This window comes from Olea europaea, chromosome 11 (genome assembly GCF_002742605.1).
Source record: "Olea europaea var. sylvestris chromosome 11, O_europaea_v1, whole genome shotgun sequence".
NCBI lineage: Eukaryota > Viridiplantae > Streptophyta > Magnoliopsida > Lamiales > Oleaceae > Olea > Olea europaea.
Window position 1 is genome coordinate 10,151,902 of NC_036247.1, and position 14,351 is coordinate 10,166,252.

Below are 14,351 nucleotides of genomic sequence, written 5' to 3' on the forward strand. Positions count from 1 at the left end.
TTTTGGGTGGAGTAAGAAAAGTAAAGCTGGGCCCACGCTTCTCGAACTTTGTGACACCGGCCCCTGTACGACTGATGGAGAGCAATTGGCGGATTCATTCACCGTCTCCAATGGTTCAAAATTGTTGATGAATTGAATGTTTGATGAGGGAATTGGGATGGCAAATCAGCATAGTTAGTCAATATTATTTATTTTTAATTTTCTTGGTAATTGACAATGGGCAGCATAATTTCTTGATCTTGAAAAATCTGTAAAATAAAACAACAATGTAGTCATGAGGAAAATTTTGGGAACCCTCCTGGACTAAATATTAAATAGTCTGTAAGTGTGATAAAAAAATCGTTAGTTCGTCAAATCAACGAAATCGCAGTTATAACACCGTTTGTTTGAGTATATGTTATTTAGGTCTAGAAAGTTTCAAAATCGAATCAAATCATTTGGAAATGGTCTGATTTAGATTTCGATACTTTAAACCAAACTCGACCATTCACCTAGTTAGAAAAAATAAATTATTTATCCAATATATTTTAGTTAGTAGATCAATTTATAAGCTTACTAGTTGGCTTGCATTGGTTCTTTAGGAAAATAATGATTTATTTATGATAATATTTTTCTTAAACTCATTAAACTCGAAAATTCGAGGCTAACACCAATGATAATTTACAAGTATCTCGAAAAAAGTACTCAACTACAGCATTTAACACCCTTTGTTACAGTCAATAATCAAAGATCCATCCTTAGTGTTCCAACACAAGGGTTAAAAGCCAATTTCACAATAGATTATACAATACTGGCATTACAAAAGCTTTTACAGAAAGATTGCATTCCAAACGCTGTTTGAAGTAAATGAAATTTACAAATAATCCTATTCGATTCTTCTTTCTTGTCTTTGTATTTTGATTCTGTCTACTTCAAAATGGTGCAAAACAGGCTAACGACACGACATAAAACAACTCTCATTGGTTAATTTATTTATTCTTCCTTAAATCCATTGTTCCCCAGTTCTGTTCTTCTATTTGCGGACTGCATATCAATCAAAGCATTGAGTTGTCTTGACTGTGAAGTAGCGTTAGCAGTGCTGTGGCTGCTGTTGCGGGCAGCAGGTACGTCGTGATTATGCTTGCCCTCGTATGTCGTCACGACAGCTCTCAGGTCGCTTGGAGCCCTTTCAACGTGTTTGCGCACATTGCAGCCGGCGCTGGTGCACTTGTAGTAGCTTCTGCAAACAGAATTAAGATTATTCAGGAAAGATTCCGAAGAAACTATAGAGATTCATTACAAGCACCTAATCCAAGCCCGACCTTGGGAACGGGTTTCCTTTAACGACTTTCTGACCGTATTTTCGCCACCTATAACCATCATCTAAAAGATCAACTTCGCTTAACGTCTGAACAATGATCCTAGGTTCTGTAACTGTCCGGTGGTTCGTTGCTTGTTCAGAAGTCTGAACCTCTATGTTCCTGCCAACATTTTAACACAAGACACTTGTCAATGTATACAGAATAATTCATAACTGTCCGCAGGTTGTACATATACCTTCGCTTGGATTGTGGTTCATCGTCATCCCATTCATTGACTCTAGTTTCAGCATTACCCACTTCATCACTGTCACTTGATCCAGATACACGTTCCGGTGTAACTTGGCTCGACTCAGAGCTCCCTTGAGCATTGGAGGCTCCACGCTTATTGGGTGGCTGGTGATTATGCTGTCCCTTGTATATGATCTCAGTTATTTGTCCTTCAAGAGACCGTTCGACTTTCTTCTTCACCGGACAATTTGAATTAGTACATCTATAATAGCTTCGAGGATACTCGCTGCTCTTCACTTGCTTTTGCCCGTACTTGCGCCAATTATACCCATCCTCTGCAGGTTTATCAACGGTCAAGTTAGAAGGTTGATATGTCTGATCAGAATGAGAAATATCCGATGACTCCTTCATTTTATGGCTGGCCTTCGGGGGCGGCATCTGTTGTCGAGCCCGAGCCTGAGTCGAAACTTGAGCCAGCATTTTTTGATGAGAAATCCCATTAGGACCCTATATCAAGCAAAAAGTCACAATAATTAATGAACTCTTTCAAATTACTAACACAAAACATATATCTTCTTTTTCAAACAAATCGTCGATTTCTTCATTACAAAAATTTCAGTTTTGGACCCAAAAGATTCCATCTTTCACTTCTGCTATATAGTATTCAAATAATTCACAAGTTATAATTAAATACACGTGTTAATTTATTTCTCCATTATAATTATGAAACATGTAAATTCAATGTTTAATCGAATACCTGAGCCGGTGGAAAAATCCCCGTCGAATCAAGCAAGCCCGCCGGAGTCATTCCCGGCGGTATGGTAAGCACACCCAGTTGCTCCGACGCCACCAAGCCTGCCGGCCTATTCAGCTGAAACACATCACCACCGGAATTCATATGAGCCGCCGCATCATGGGACGGAGGAAAGTCACGCCTGACATTTGGCACCGCGGTGGGAGACGCCATGGCGCCGGCAAGCAGCTGAGAAAACGACCGGAAGTCAGTCTCTGGTTCATTTTCAGTAAAGAAACTGGAAACCAAAGTCATCGGACCTGGGCTTGCTCCTGACCCGCCGATAAAATAATTCTCCATTGAACTCCGGGGCGGCAGAGTTATCATCGGCCGTATAGACGTTGGAGGTTTAGAAGATGACTGTTCTCGTTCAGACATCGGAGTTTCCTCGAATTTTGCTTTTTATGTATGATAAATAAGATTTTTCAAGCTCAAAATGAAAAGGGATTCTTACAGGGAGAATATCTCTGTTCCATTTATTGGTTTCAGCTTAAAATCTGAAAGTCGTCTATGTAGAGAGAACCTTTTTCATCGAGAAGTTAAAAGGTCAACGTAGTAGATACAAAAAATGTTGAGAGATATTTGCACTTTGGCCCCTGTACTATCAATTTATAGCAAACTACTCCAGAGAATTTTGGAATGCTTTACGTGTTCAATGTGTGTAATTAGCAGGAGTATTTATGGAGCACCTTGGATATAACCGCAGGACGTAATCCCCATCTTATTCTAAGAATTTCAATGTTAGTCAATATTTAGGTGAATTTACACATTAAGATTATAGAAGGTTGATGATTATTACAATTTATTTTCACTCGATACTCAAGTATTTTAGTCAATATTTAGGTGATTTTACACATTAAGATTATAGAAGGTTGATGATTATTACAATTTATTTTCAACTGTAAGTCTTAATTAAGATGTATGTGATTTTTAGGTTAAGATTACCATATTCTAAATAGCGATACTATGAATTTGATGAGATATTTAAATTTTAGTCAAGTTGTGAGCAATATATGCATTGAAATTATTATTTAAAAATGTCGATTACTATAATATTGAAATAAATTCTTGCACGACGTGTTGAAGTTATTATACGTTACAGATAATTGCTACAATCTCCTATGTCAATTATTGAACGTGATAACTATCTAGTCAAGATCTCTGTAATTTTTCACTTTTAGATTATTAGTTTTGAATGACGGTTGTTGTAATTTTGTATGTACCTAACTAATTTATTTGAAATTGATTTTATCTTTTTTATTTCAATGATAAACAAAGTATTAGGATACTTGTGCTCACAATTGAGGCTTTAGGAGGTCCACTTGTGTTTAAAATGTTGGTCTGCATCGTATGCTAGAAGTTTAAAGTTAAACTGAGCAACTAACTACAAGTGAAGTGATTGTCGGTAGAAGCTTGCTATAGGTACCCGGAGTTTGCTTTAGGAGGTCCACTTGTGTTTAAAATGTTGGCCTGCATTGTATGTTAGGAGTTTAAATTTAAACTGAGCAACTAACTACAAGTGAAGTGATTGTTGGTAGAAGCTGGCTATAGGTACCCGGAGTGTCAAACTCCGGGTGACCTGCTACTCAAGTGAGGGGTTGGGGCCCCACGTTAATAAATGTGTAGGTCCCAACCCCCTAACTCACATCGGGTGACTTGGTGTGTCAAACGTCGGGTACAAATAGAAATCTCCTCGTTGGTAATAGAGATGACAATTTAAATAGAAAAAGTTCAACTTCGTTGTGTTCATTCTTGACAGAGTGATGTATGACGAAGATGGGAAATCCCTGCCCCACCACGTCCCTTCTCGATTGTTTAATATCTAATTAGTCCAATTTTTATATGTCCAAACACAAAGTGATTACTCGAGCCTATCAACCCATTTATATATTATAGTACATCCAGAACGTTCGATTCAATAAAATTGAACAAAATTCTCTATCTCTATCCCTCAATTCTCTTCAATTTCGTGTTCCTTCGTATAACGAGAGAAATATACCAAAAGGAACTTTGTTGTTGGAAGTTCTTAATCTTTAGCACCGGCTGATAGCGATATGTGACAAGTGGTGAATTGAAGAGGAAGCCAATAAAACATGTCATTTTCGTACCATTTTAGTTAATTAACTTTATTTTCTTTGTTTAGGTGGGGAGGGTTAAATTTTCTTGTCTACATTAAATGCAGACCGGGAAACACTGCATTTGGTCAATAGATGTACAAACATGGCATTGTTCAGTAATTTATTGACAGGAGAAAGTGTGATAGATGATCAACAAATGGAAGGAGTCTAAAACTACAATAAATAAAATTTTTAAGTTGTGTGGACCTGCCTTAGTTGTTATGTTAATCATTCAAAACTTAATGAAACTGGTGTTCCATAAGTGATAGGCGTGTTATAAAAAAGTGATAATTGTGTTTTTTACATGCTTATACGGATTTCTAAATTGACTTAAAGATTAATTAATTGGGAGAATTTTTATTCGCTTTACGGTTAATTTGACTTTTGTAGGATAAATTGGGGATTCTGTTTGGTGAATAAATTAATCAAAATGAAGTGATTTGGAGCATTAATTGGATACAAAAATGGTGGTAGATAAAGGTTGCGAAATTATAGGACTTGATTGGAAGATTCCATAAAGTTTGGGGACCAAAATGAAGAGAGGAAAGCTAAATGACCAAAATTGAAGAATTTAGAAGTTACCAACTGGAAGAAACCAGAATTAGAGGATCAAATGGAATAAACTAAAAGATCATGGACCAAAATTTGAAGAAACTAAAATGCTCATCGTGGGGACCAATTCTGCAATTTCTGGTCATTGAACAAACATTCTAAGAGCATCTCCATGAGATCTCTTATGCAACAGATTTCTCTATTTTAAAGAGTCGGCTCTTAAAATCATGCTTCAAGATACTTTTTATTTTAATTTAAAGAATGGGTTTGGCTCTCCAAATTTGGAAAACCAACTTTAACTCTCTATAATTAAATGTATTCAAAGTATTTCAATTTTCAATGTAAAAAAATAATAAAATAGTTTAGAAAAATGCTAATTAAAATAACAGATGAAGAAAAATAATAAATATTTTTCTGGAATAGTAAAATTAAGTGTTAAAGATAAAGATTTAATTGAAATATTTCAAAATTTTAACTCTCTAAATTTTATAGACACTCTTCAAATAATAGAAGATACTTTTAAAACTAAAGAATCTCTTGGAAATGTTTTAAGTCAAGTAAAATTTAAATTTATAAATGCTCTCGAAATGATAGAATATAGTATCTAAAACTAAGGGTAAAATTGTCACTAAGGATCTAAGTGCTATCAAAATGAAAGATTGAGGATATAAATACTACTTTGAAAAGGTTGGGGATAAAAGTGCTCCAATTGCCTAATATTGAGGGATCTCTATTGCTATTTGCCCGGAGAGAGATTGGTATTAGGCTATTAGCAAAGCTCCATCACATATAGGTAAAAAAGAGGAAGAAAGTCCCCCGGGGAATATCCCAGTGGTGCAAAGGACAAGGGTGAAGTATACTCAGCCTTTCTGACAGTCGCAGTGTAATAATTCGATTCCTGAAACATAAATTGAAACTCTTTGTAAGCATCAGTGTATATGCAACTCTTGTTCTCTGGCCTGTTGAGACATATTCCACAATTAACCTCTTTCACGATACTTCAGGGATGGGGTTGTGGGAGACCTTTAAGGTTGGGGTTCAACCTTTTTATGAAAAAGAGGAAGAAAAAAAACGAATAGAAGAATAATCACGAGTGCCTGGAGCACAATATGAACTTACTAAAAAGTGAAATCATGGTTTAGAGAGATGTTAAAAACATGTAGTAATGCGAACATGGTTCAAAATGGCTGCTTATATTTTTAGTCAACAGCTTCCATATACCTCCCCAGCGAAATCAAAAGAATGCTAAAAGAATGAATTTGGTGGTGGAAGATTAAGGGGAACGATGGTAGACATCCAGCTTATTTTTCCTGTAATTTTGATATGTGCTGTCTAGTCATGAAAATTGCGTACCAATTGAAATATTAAAAATGAAATCAATGGTTCCATCTCCATTACGGCACCGAATTGTTCAATCCAAATTCAATTCCTTCAATTTAGATTTTTCCCATTGTAAAAACTTTTAAACCATAACAGAAAGAATTAGACTTTTCACACTGTAAAAACTTTTAAACCATAACCATTTAAGTATCTATATTCTTCGTAATCTCTTCGTTAAAACTATTAATGTTGATGTTAATAATTAGCTTTTTTCAAATTTAAGTCGACTATTTACGTCAACTGGCTAATTAGAAATAGAATGTTGTTGGCATGAACTGAGTTCTTGGAAAAAATATTCCCAAACCTCTTATTAGTCCAAAAATTACATCAATGAAATTTTAGAAAATCGTTTATCTAGTTTTATAAATAAAACCACAGTGAATTAAAATAAATTGACGTACTATGATGAGGTCTAGTAAAAAATGTAAAATGCTAGAAGCATAGAAATTATGCCCTTTTAAAATAAGGAATTTACTTTTACCATCATTATTTTTTTGTCTTCAACCGAGATTTTGGTGTTCAACATTATACCAAGAACTGGACTGAATAGATCGTTTCTCAAATTTAATATACAAAATCGATTAAAGTAAAACCAGATCAAATCGACCGCTTCCATCTGATTTTGGATGGGTCCAATGGTTCTCGTAATTAGTCCATCCCCACCAAGATCTTAGAAACACCTGTTTCCAAGAAATGAACCTAAAGGAGAGGACGAGAAAAAAGGAATCTTGAGAGAGAGAGAGAGATTATGGTAATTTGGCCAGAAAATGCGAGAATTCATTTGGCAATATTAATAACCAAAGAAGAAATGCTCTAACCCCTTTCAAATGACATAATTTCTAAAATCTAGCAAACACAGCTACTTTCAACTCAACAAAATTTCCATGTTGCAATTCCAAATTAGCCCAAAACAAATAGTAACCAACAACAAAAGATGTACAACAAAGAGACAACTGTAGAAATAAAACAGGGCAATAAAGATAAACATCTCATCAGTTCAAAGAACGGTGAAACAAGAGAACCTTATGAGATGGGACGAGTAGCCTCTCGGTAGTCAAGGACATGAACCATCAATTATTCAGTTTGTATAATCCTGAATGAGATGGCACACGGTCCTCCCATCCTTTACTAATCTAATAATATCAAGTCTGTCTCATTGAATATGAAATCATTGCACATAAATTAAACAGCTACTTGGTGCCAATATCCTTAAGGCCACAAATCTGCTCCTCTCCCATTGCAGACATAACACTCACAACAAGGTCCTTCCCCTCAGCAAATCCATCCTTGATCTGTCCATTTTACCAAAAAAATGTGGATATTGGGAACAAAATATAATAACAAAAGGACATTCTTAGCAATAGATAAAAAGATTGAAACCAAACAAACCTGCTTCAACATATTTTCATCAGTTGGAAGCCTCAAATCATCCTTAGTGCTCCCATTTTCAGTTAGCAAGCTCACCTAAACCATATTTGCAAACTACTATTAGTTAATGCAACCAATTTCATTATAAAGAACGACAAATAGCAATGAATCAACGTACAAATCCATCCTCAGAGATGTCTATAAGCTGATAATCAGTGCGATTAACATGAGGAACCTGTAAATCAATTATGGGCATCTTAATGATCGTAACAGCAGCATAAACCATGGCAGAATGCGTAAGGAACAACAAAGAGAATGTGCATACATCACAATTGTGGGAAGAGGGGACAATATCCTCAAGCTTCTTCGCAGTGAAGATGTCAATCGCAACGAAGTGACATTTAGCGTGACCATGCTTTCCAGTCTTGGAGGTTGAAACTTCAACAACCTGCTCAATCGTGCACACAAGACATAAATCCCAGATCAGATGAATGATCATTGAAAAAAAGAAAATCATGTCAGATTTCACCATCACGAGTCGATACACCTTATTAGTAGCAGTGCGGATGGTCCTCAGATCCATGGGTTATATTGAAAAGGCACGATGCATAAATCAGTTTGTATTGTCGTTATAATTTATCAGAACTACCGATTGCAAACATTATATAATCCTCTCTGATAAATTTATATATTATATAAGCAAGAAATCATAAATAAAAACAAACAACTTACATAATTTTCAAACATCAGAACTTATAATTATACAAAGCTCAAAGACATCTCCATTCTAAGATATTATATATTCAAGCTAACAAGTACATATACACTAAACCAGACAAACCATCTAATAACCAAATATTAGAATAAAAATAAACAATAAAAAATAAAAAATCAGAAATTAACATATTAAGAAAACTATCTAATCAGATATCAAAACAAAAATTCAAAAAAGAAAAAAGAAAAAAAGGACAAAACTTTGAAATCAGATAATCGAAGAAGTTAATTATAACATGAGCTATAAAGAATTTAATCAAAACTAGCAATCTAATTAACTACCATGTCGACAACTCGAAACTGTCGATAAGACACTCAGATCCGAAATGTAACAGAATAAACACAGTAACATATATACTTATACATCAATCCACGATTTCCATATTTACACACAAATCACATAATATATAAATAGAAAAACAAACCTTGCAAGGGCGTCCTTTGATAACAATGTAACCATTCTTACGGATGGTACCAGCCTGCTGAGGGAAAGTTTTGGAGGCGCCGGCATCAGCCTTTGACTCGAAGTGATGCTCCTCGTCCGACATGGTTAACGAATCAGAAAAAGTAGGAAATTTTCTACAGAGAGCAGAAAAGAAGGCTTAAGGGAGAGAGAGTGAAGTAGGTGGTTTGTATATGGGTTTGCGGAGGAAGATTTTAGGGTTTCTGGATTAGAAAAGGGAATTTGTACCGCTGGATTAGAGGGTTGAAGCGGTGGACGGATAAGATTTCTTTGGGATTTGCGTCAAGGCTGTGTTAAACAGAAGGGAAATGATAAATGTACAAGTGCGGTACATTTATCCAGTCGCTCACAAGAGGAGCCCACCATATGTAAGACTTGCTGTACACCAAACGTCTCCATAAACAGAATCTTATCTTTGCAACACGGGGGAGTAGTTTTAAATTTAACCTAGCCAAATTACCAAAATTTCACATTGACTTTTCAAAACATAAATATTATCACTTAAACCTCTTCAACATTAAAAGACAAAAAACCCTTAATTATATTATACAATTACAAAATTTTATTTTATTTAAAAGACATTATTAACTTTTTAGTTAATAATTGAAAATCAAATACTTTCAACTTAAAATTTGAAAACTATCTTCTAACATAAATAAAAACTCTCATCTTTTATCTACTTTGACCTCAAAATTTCATAAAAAAATTCGAACACTGAAACAGAATTTTTATATCAATTACTTTAAATTAGTAAGTATATTTACACATATTTAATTTCATTTTGGGTAAATTAGTGTACGTTTTAATCGATAAATTTTATTTTGATATAGATTAGTTAATACAAATAATTTTTTTTAATAGATCTATAATTTTTTAGAAGCATACAAGAAAAAAAAATTTATCTGCATCCTTCAGACGGATGTTTAAACAACCGACTGACCATTTAAACCGCCAGCTGACTATTTTTCGACTGTTAAACAGTCTGCTGTTTTAATAGTCAACTGTTTAATAGCTGACTGTTTAACAGTCGACTGTTAACAGCCGAATGCTTTTCAGATTGTTTCGTCTGTTTTGATCTTGTGCTAGAACTTTGGCTCGGAAACACAAAAGTACTGTACGTGCTTTTTTGAAAAAATTAGGCTCGGAATTATTGGAAGAATTTCTTATGTCGGAAGAACAAGTTCTTTCTTTGACCTTCCCATTTTTTTAATAATTTTATTGCCATTGATTTTTTCTTATAATTAATAATTTTAATTATTAAATAAACAAATTTCTGAATATTTTTTGTTGTAATTAATTAAAAATTATATTCATCATGTAGATATGACTATAATTTCAATTTGTTATTTTGAATTAAGGGTCCGTTTGATTGTAAAGATTGAATTGAAAACGAATTTCAGGAAATTGAATTACCTATAAATTATTTTTCTGGAAAATTGTAAATTATTGTGTTTGATTGGTATAATTTCTCACGTGAAAAATGTTGAAATAAAAATATTTTTTACTGTTCGTTTGACTTTGTTTTATATGAAAATTGTCAATTAAAATTATAGATTTTACTGGTATTGGAATGAAATTTGTTTCCATTGCAAAAATAAAAAAATAAAAATAAAAATTCAAGAAAATCATCTATATTTTAGTGTTCGTTTGATTTTGTTTTACATGAAAATTGCCAATTAAAGGAAGAAATTTTTTTACAATAATTCTTGAAATTTGTTTCCATTTCAAATATAAAAAAAAAAAAGAAAAAAATATTGCTAAAATAGACTAGAAAAATGAATTCTTTTATCAAAAAACTAGAAAATGTTTAGGTGGCATCCATACCAAGAAAAGGAATTCCATGGAAAATTTTATGGAATCAAACATAAAAAATGTGGAAAATGTTCAAATATTTTCCAAGTTCCATGGAATTCTTTTCCTATCAAGCATGGCCTGAATGAAAATGATCGATGAGTATGAAGATGAACGAATAATATACGTGTGGTATTTTGTTACATGTTACACACATAGCCGACCCACTGGGAGCCATGGCCCACCCATGCTGAACTACGTGACATGGTTGTCGAGGCCCCTAAGAATGGTGAACACCTAACATCCAGAAGCAAAAACCATGACGTGGCCCAAATGCTAGAAGGTTGAAGTGCAATGGCTGAGGTGATCCATATCGAGGCCCAAGATGCCGAAGCCGAACTCCAGAACATCTTTGGCATCACTCCATTCCAGAGATCCGGCCTTACACAAGAATCCTCCTTGAATGATTGATGGGACACCCATAATAGAGTGCAAATGTCTTGTTTTGTCAAACATAGTGGCGGCTCTGCCAATTAATAAATAGCAGGTTAGGTAGTCAAACATGATACCTAGATTTAGATATGTAAACCAACAAGATGAAGCCATGTGTACTTCCAATCGAGAGTCACGATTTAACTTGTATTATTATAAATACTCCCTCAAGTATCCCATGTAAAGACTAATGCAAGTTTCAATACAAGAATAATTACTACTGCATACTTCACTCTCTTTCAATACATACGAGTTCACATACATATTCACTGACCGCGATTGGTAATTATTGTACAATCATTGTATAAATGTCTCGCCAAATTTCGAACGTTGTTGTCCCGCGCCTTTGAGCCGCTCCCACACCCTTTCTCAGATCTACATATCTTAGCGTATTGGACTGGGCTTGCGTGAGCGCGGGTGGGTTTAGTATTTGTTGTCCGACCGAAAATTATTTTAAATTTTTCTTTATGGTTCTTGTATAATGCTAAAAAATAATTGAATATACAATGTTAACATAAATTTTATAATTATTTCATTATTACAAAAGAAATTAAATGTACAATGTGTACATAAATATTTTACAATATTTATAATTATTTCATAAATTAAAAAAAAATTACGTGTACAATTTTTACGAATTACAATTAAAATCATATACGGGGCCAGAAGAAGGACTAGCGTAGATTATCTGAGTACTGATCATTCAGTTGCTCCAATACGGTATTGAAATTGTCAAAGTTTTCGTTCCAAGTAGCTTTTCAAGCCATCCGTCTCAACTCCATGTCAAAATGGTTATCCATCCTACAAAAATCTGAATGTCAAAACACTGTACAAGAGATAATGAAATAAAGCATAACAACGAAAAATTGAGTGAATCGAATTATAACTATTGTACGCAAGACGTAGATTTATTTTACATCAACGATAATAAAAAAAATGAATTATCAATTACACCGATGATAATTATCAATTTAAAATTCTTTATTAAATTATATATAAAAAAATTTAAACAAAAGGAAATTATTAAAATTAAATAAAGAATATAAATATTATTTAATTAAAATTGAAAAATTGAAGATTTCTTTACAAAGAATATTAAGTAAACAATTGTAAATTAAAAAAATAAAGGAAAAAAGTATTTTACTAATTTGGTTAAAAGGAATATTTAATTTTGGTAATTATCAATTTAAAATTCTTAATTAGATTATATATATAAAAACTTTAGAGAAAATGAAATTATAAATATTAGTAAAGAATATATAAATATTATTCAATTAAAATTAAAAAATATAAGATTTCTTTAATTTTGGTAATGTAATAAAAGGAATATTTAATTTTGATTAAAAAAATAAAAGGAAAATAAATTTGGCTAACTTGGTTAAAATGATTATTTAATTTTTGTAAATATCAATTTAAAATTCTTAATTAGATTATATATATATATAAAATCTAAAGAAAATGAAATAATAAAACTTAAATAAAGAATATAAATATTATTCAATTAAAATTGAAAAAAATTGAAGACTGTTTAAATTTTGGCAATTTCATCAAAGGAATGTTTAATTTTGGTTAAAAAAATGATAGGAAAAAAAATATTGCTAATTTCGTTAAAAGAAATATTGAATTTCGGGAATTATCAATTTAAAATTCTTAATTAGATTACATATATTAAAAATCTAGAGAAAATCAAATTATAAAAATTAAATAAAGGATATAAATACTATTCAATTAAAAATAAAAATAAATGAAGAATTCTTTAAAATATTGGTAATTTAATAAAAGGAATATTTAGTTTTGGTAAAAAAAATATTTTGCTAATTTTGTTAAAAGGAATATTTAATTATGGTAATTATCAATTTAAAATTCCTAATTAGATTATATATAAAAAAAATTTAAAGAAAATGAAATCATGAAAATTAGAAAAAAAAATATATAAACATTATTCAATTAAAATTGCAAAAATTGAAGATTTCTTTAATTTTGGTAATTTAATAAAAGGGATATTTAATTTTGGTAAAAAAATTAAAAGGAAAATTTTTTTTTGCTAATTTTGTTAAAAGGAACATTTAATTTTGGTAATTATCAATTTAAATTTCTTAATTAGATTATATATAAAAAAAATTTAAAGAAAAATGAAGTTATAAAAATTAGATAAAGAATATAAGTATTATTCAATTAAAATTTCAAAAATTGAAGATTTCTTTAATTTTGATAATTTAATAAAAGGAATATTTAATTTTGGTAAAAAATTAAAAGAAAAAAATATTTTGCTAATTTGGTGAAAAGGAACATTTAATTTTGATAATTATCAATTTAAAATCCTTAATTAGGTTATATATAAAAAAATTTAAAGAAAATAAAATTATAAAAATTAGATAAAGAATATAAATATTATTCAATTAAAATTGTAAAAATTGAAGATTTCATTAATTTTGGTAATTTAAAAAAAAGAATATTTAATTTTGGTAAAAAAGTAAAAGAAAAAAAATATTTTGCTCATTTGGTTAAAAGGAAAATTTAATTTTGGTAATTATCAATTTAAAATTGATAAATTTAATATTTGTATAAAAAGAATTTTGAATTGAATTGAATTTTAAACATACAAAAAAGGAAAAAAAAATAGTTTAAAAGAACATACAAAAATAAAAGGAAAACATAATTCTGGTTAAAAAATTAATTAAAAAAATAAACTCTTTTCCTATTATCAAAAATTAAAATTAAAAGTAAACAAATATTTAAATTAAATAAAGATTAAAGAATATAAATATTATTTAAATAAAATTGAAACAACATACAAAAATAAAAGGGAAAAAATAATTTAGGTTAAAAAATATTTAATATGTTAATTTTTATTTAATTTTTTTAATTTTAAAAATTGAATTAATATTTCTTAATTTAAAAATGTTAACCAAAAAATATAATGTATATATAAAGCATAACAAAAAAATAATTATAAAAACATAAAATACATAAAACAAAACAAAAGAGAAAACTTAAATAAAGAATAAAAATATTATTTAAATTTGGAAATATTAAATTATTAATCACTGTAAAAAAAGAAAAAGAAAAGGGGGGGGGGGGGGGGGGGGGGA

The 14,351-nt window shown here is 31.1% G+C and overlaps 2 protein-coding genes across 2 annotated transcripts; both read right to left on the reverse strand.

Moving 5' to 3' along the window:
• Nucleotides 1-737: 737 nt before the first annotated feature.
• On the reverse strand, nt 738-2,844 carry LOC111403319 (probable WRKY transcription factor 3). Its single transcript, XM_023031772.1, has 4 exons — nt 2,287-2,844; nt 1,537-2,036; nt 1,302-1,460; nt 738-1,219 (listed from the first exon to the last, which is right to left on the reverse strand). Exons 1-4 carry the CDS (start codon nt 2,698-2,700, stop codon nt 973-975), a joined length of 1,320 nt encoding a protein of 439 aa, XP_022887540.1. The 5' UTR covers nt 2,701-2,844; the 3' UTR covers nt 738-972.
• A 4,390-nt stretch (nt 2,845-7,234) lies between these two features.
• Nucleotides 7,235-9,279, reverse strand: LOC111403320 (eukaryotic translation initiation factor 5A-2-like). The gene is made up of 5 exons (XM_023031773.1): nt 8,939-9,279; nt 8,065-8,187; nt 7,918-7,974; nt 7,761-7,835; nt 7,235-7,663 (listed from the first exon to the last, which is right to left on the reverse strand). The coding sequence occupies exons 1-5, from the start codon at nt 9,059-9,061 to the stop codon at nt 7,562-7,564; spliced, it is 480 nt and encodes a 159-aa protein (XP_022887541.1). The 5' UTR covers nt 9,062-9,279; the 3' UTR covers nt 7,235-7,561.
• Between the last annotated feature and the right edge of the window lie 5,072 nt (nt 9,280-14,351).

Excerpts from the sequence above, each read along its gene's own strand:
- LOC111403319 (XM_023031772.1), bottom strand. The coding sequence starts at position 2,700 with ATGTCTGAACGAGAACAGTCATCTTCTAAACCTCCAACGTCTATACGG. Across the intron at positions 2,037-2,286 it reads GGATTTTTCCACCGGCTCAG|GGTCCTAATGGGATTTCTCA; the intron begins GTATTCGATTAA and ends TGCTTGATATAG. Across the intron at positions 1,220-1,301 it reads AAAGGAAACCCGTTCCCAAG|AAGCTACTACAAGTGCACCA; the intron begins GTCGGGCTTGGA and ends TTCTGTTTGCAG.
- LOC111403320 (XM_023031773.1), bottom strand. The coding sequence starts at position 9,061 with ATGTCGGACGAGGAGCATCACTTCGAGTCAAAGGCTGATGCCGGCGCC. Across the intron at positions 8,188-8,938 it reads TCAAAGGACGCCCTTGCAAG|GTTGTTGAAGTTTCAACCTC; the intron begins GTTTGTTTTTCT and ends ACGATTGAGCAG. Across the intron at positions 7,836-7,917 it reads ACATCTCTGAGGATGGATTT|GTGAGCTTGCTAACTGAAAA; the intron begins GTACGTTGATTC and ends AATATGGTTTAG.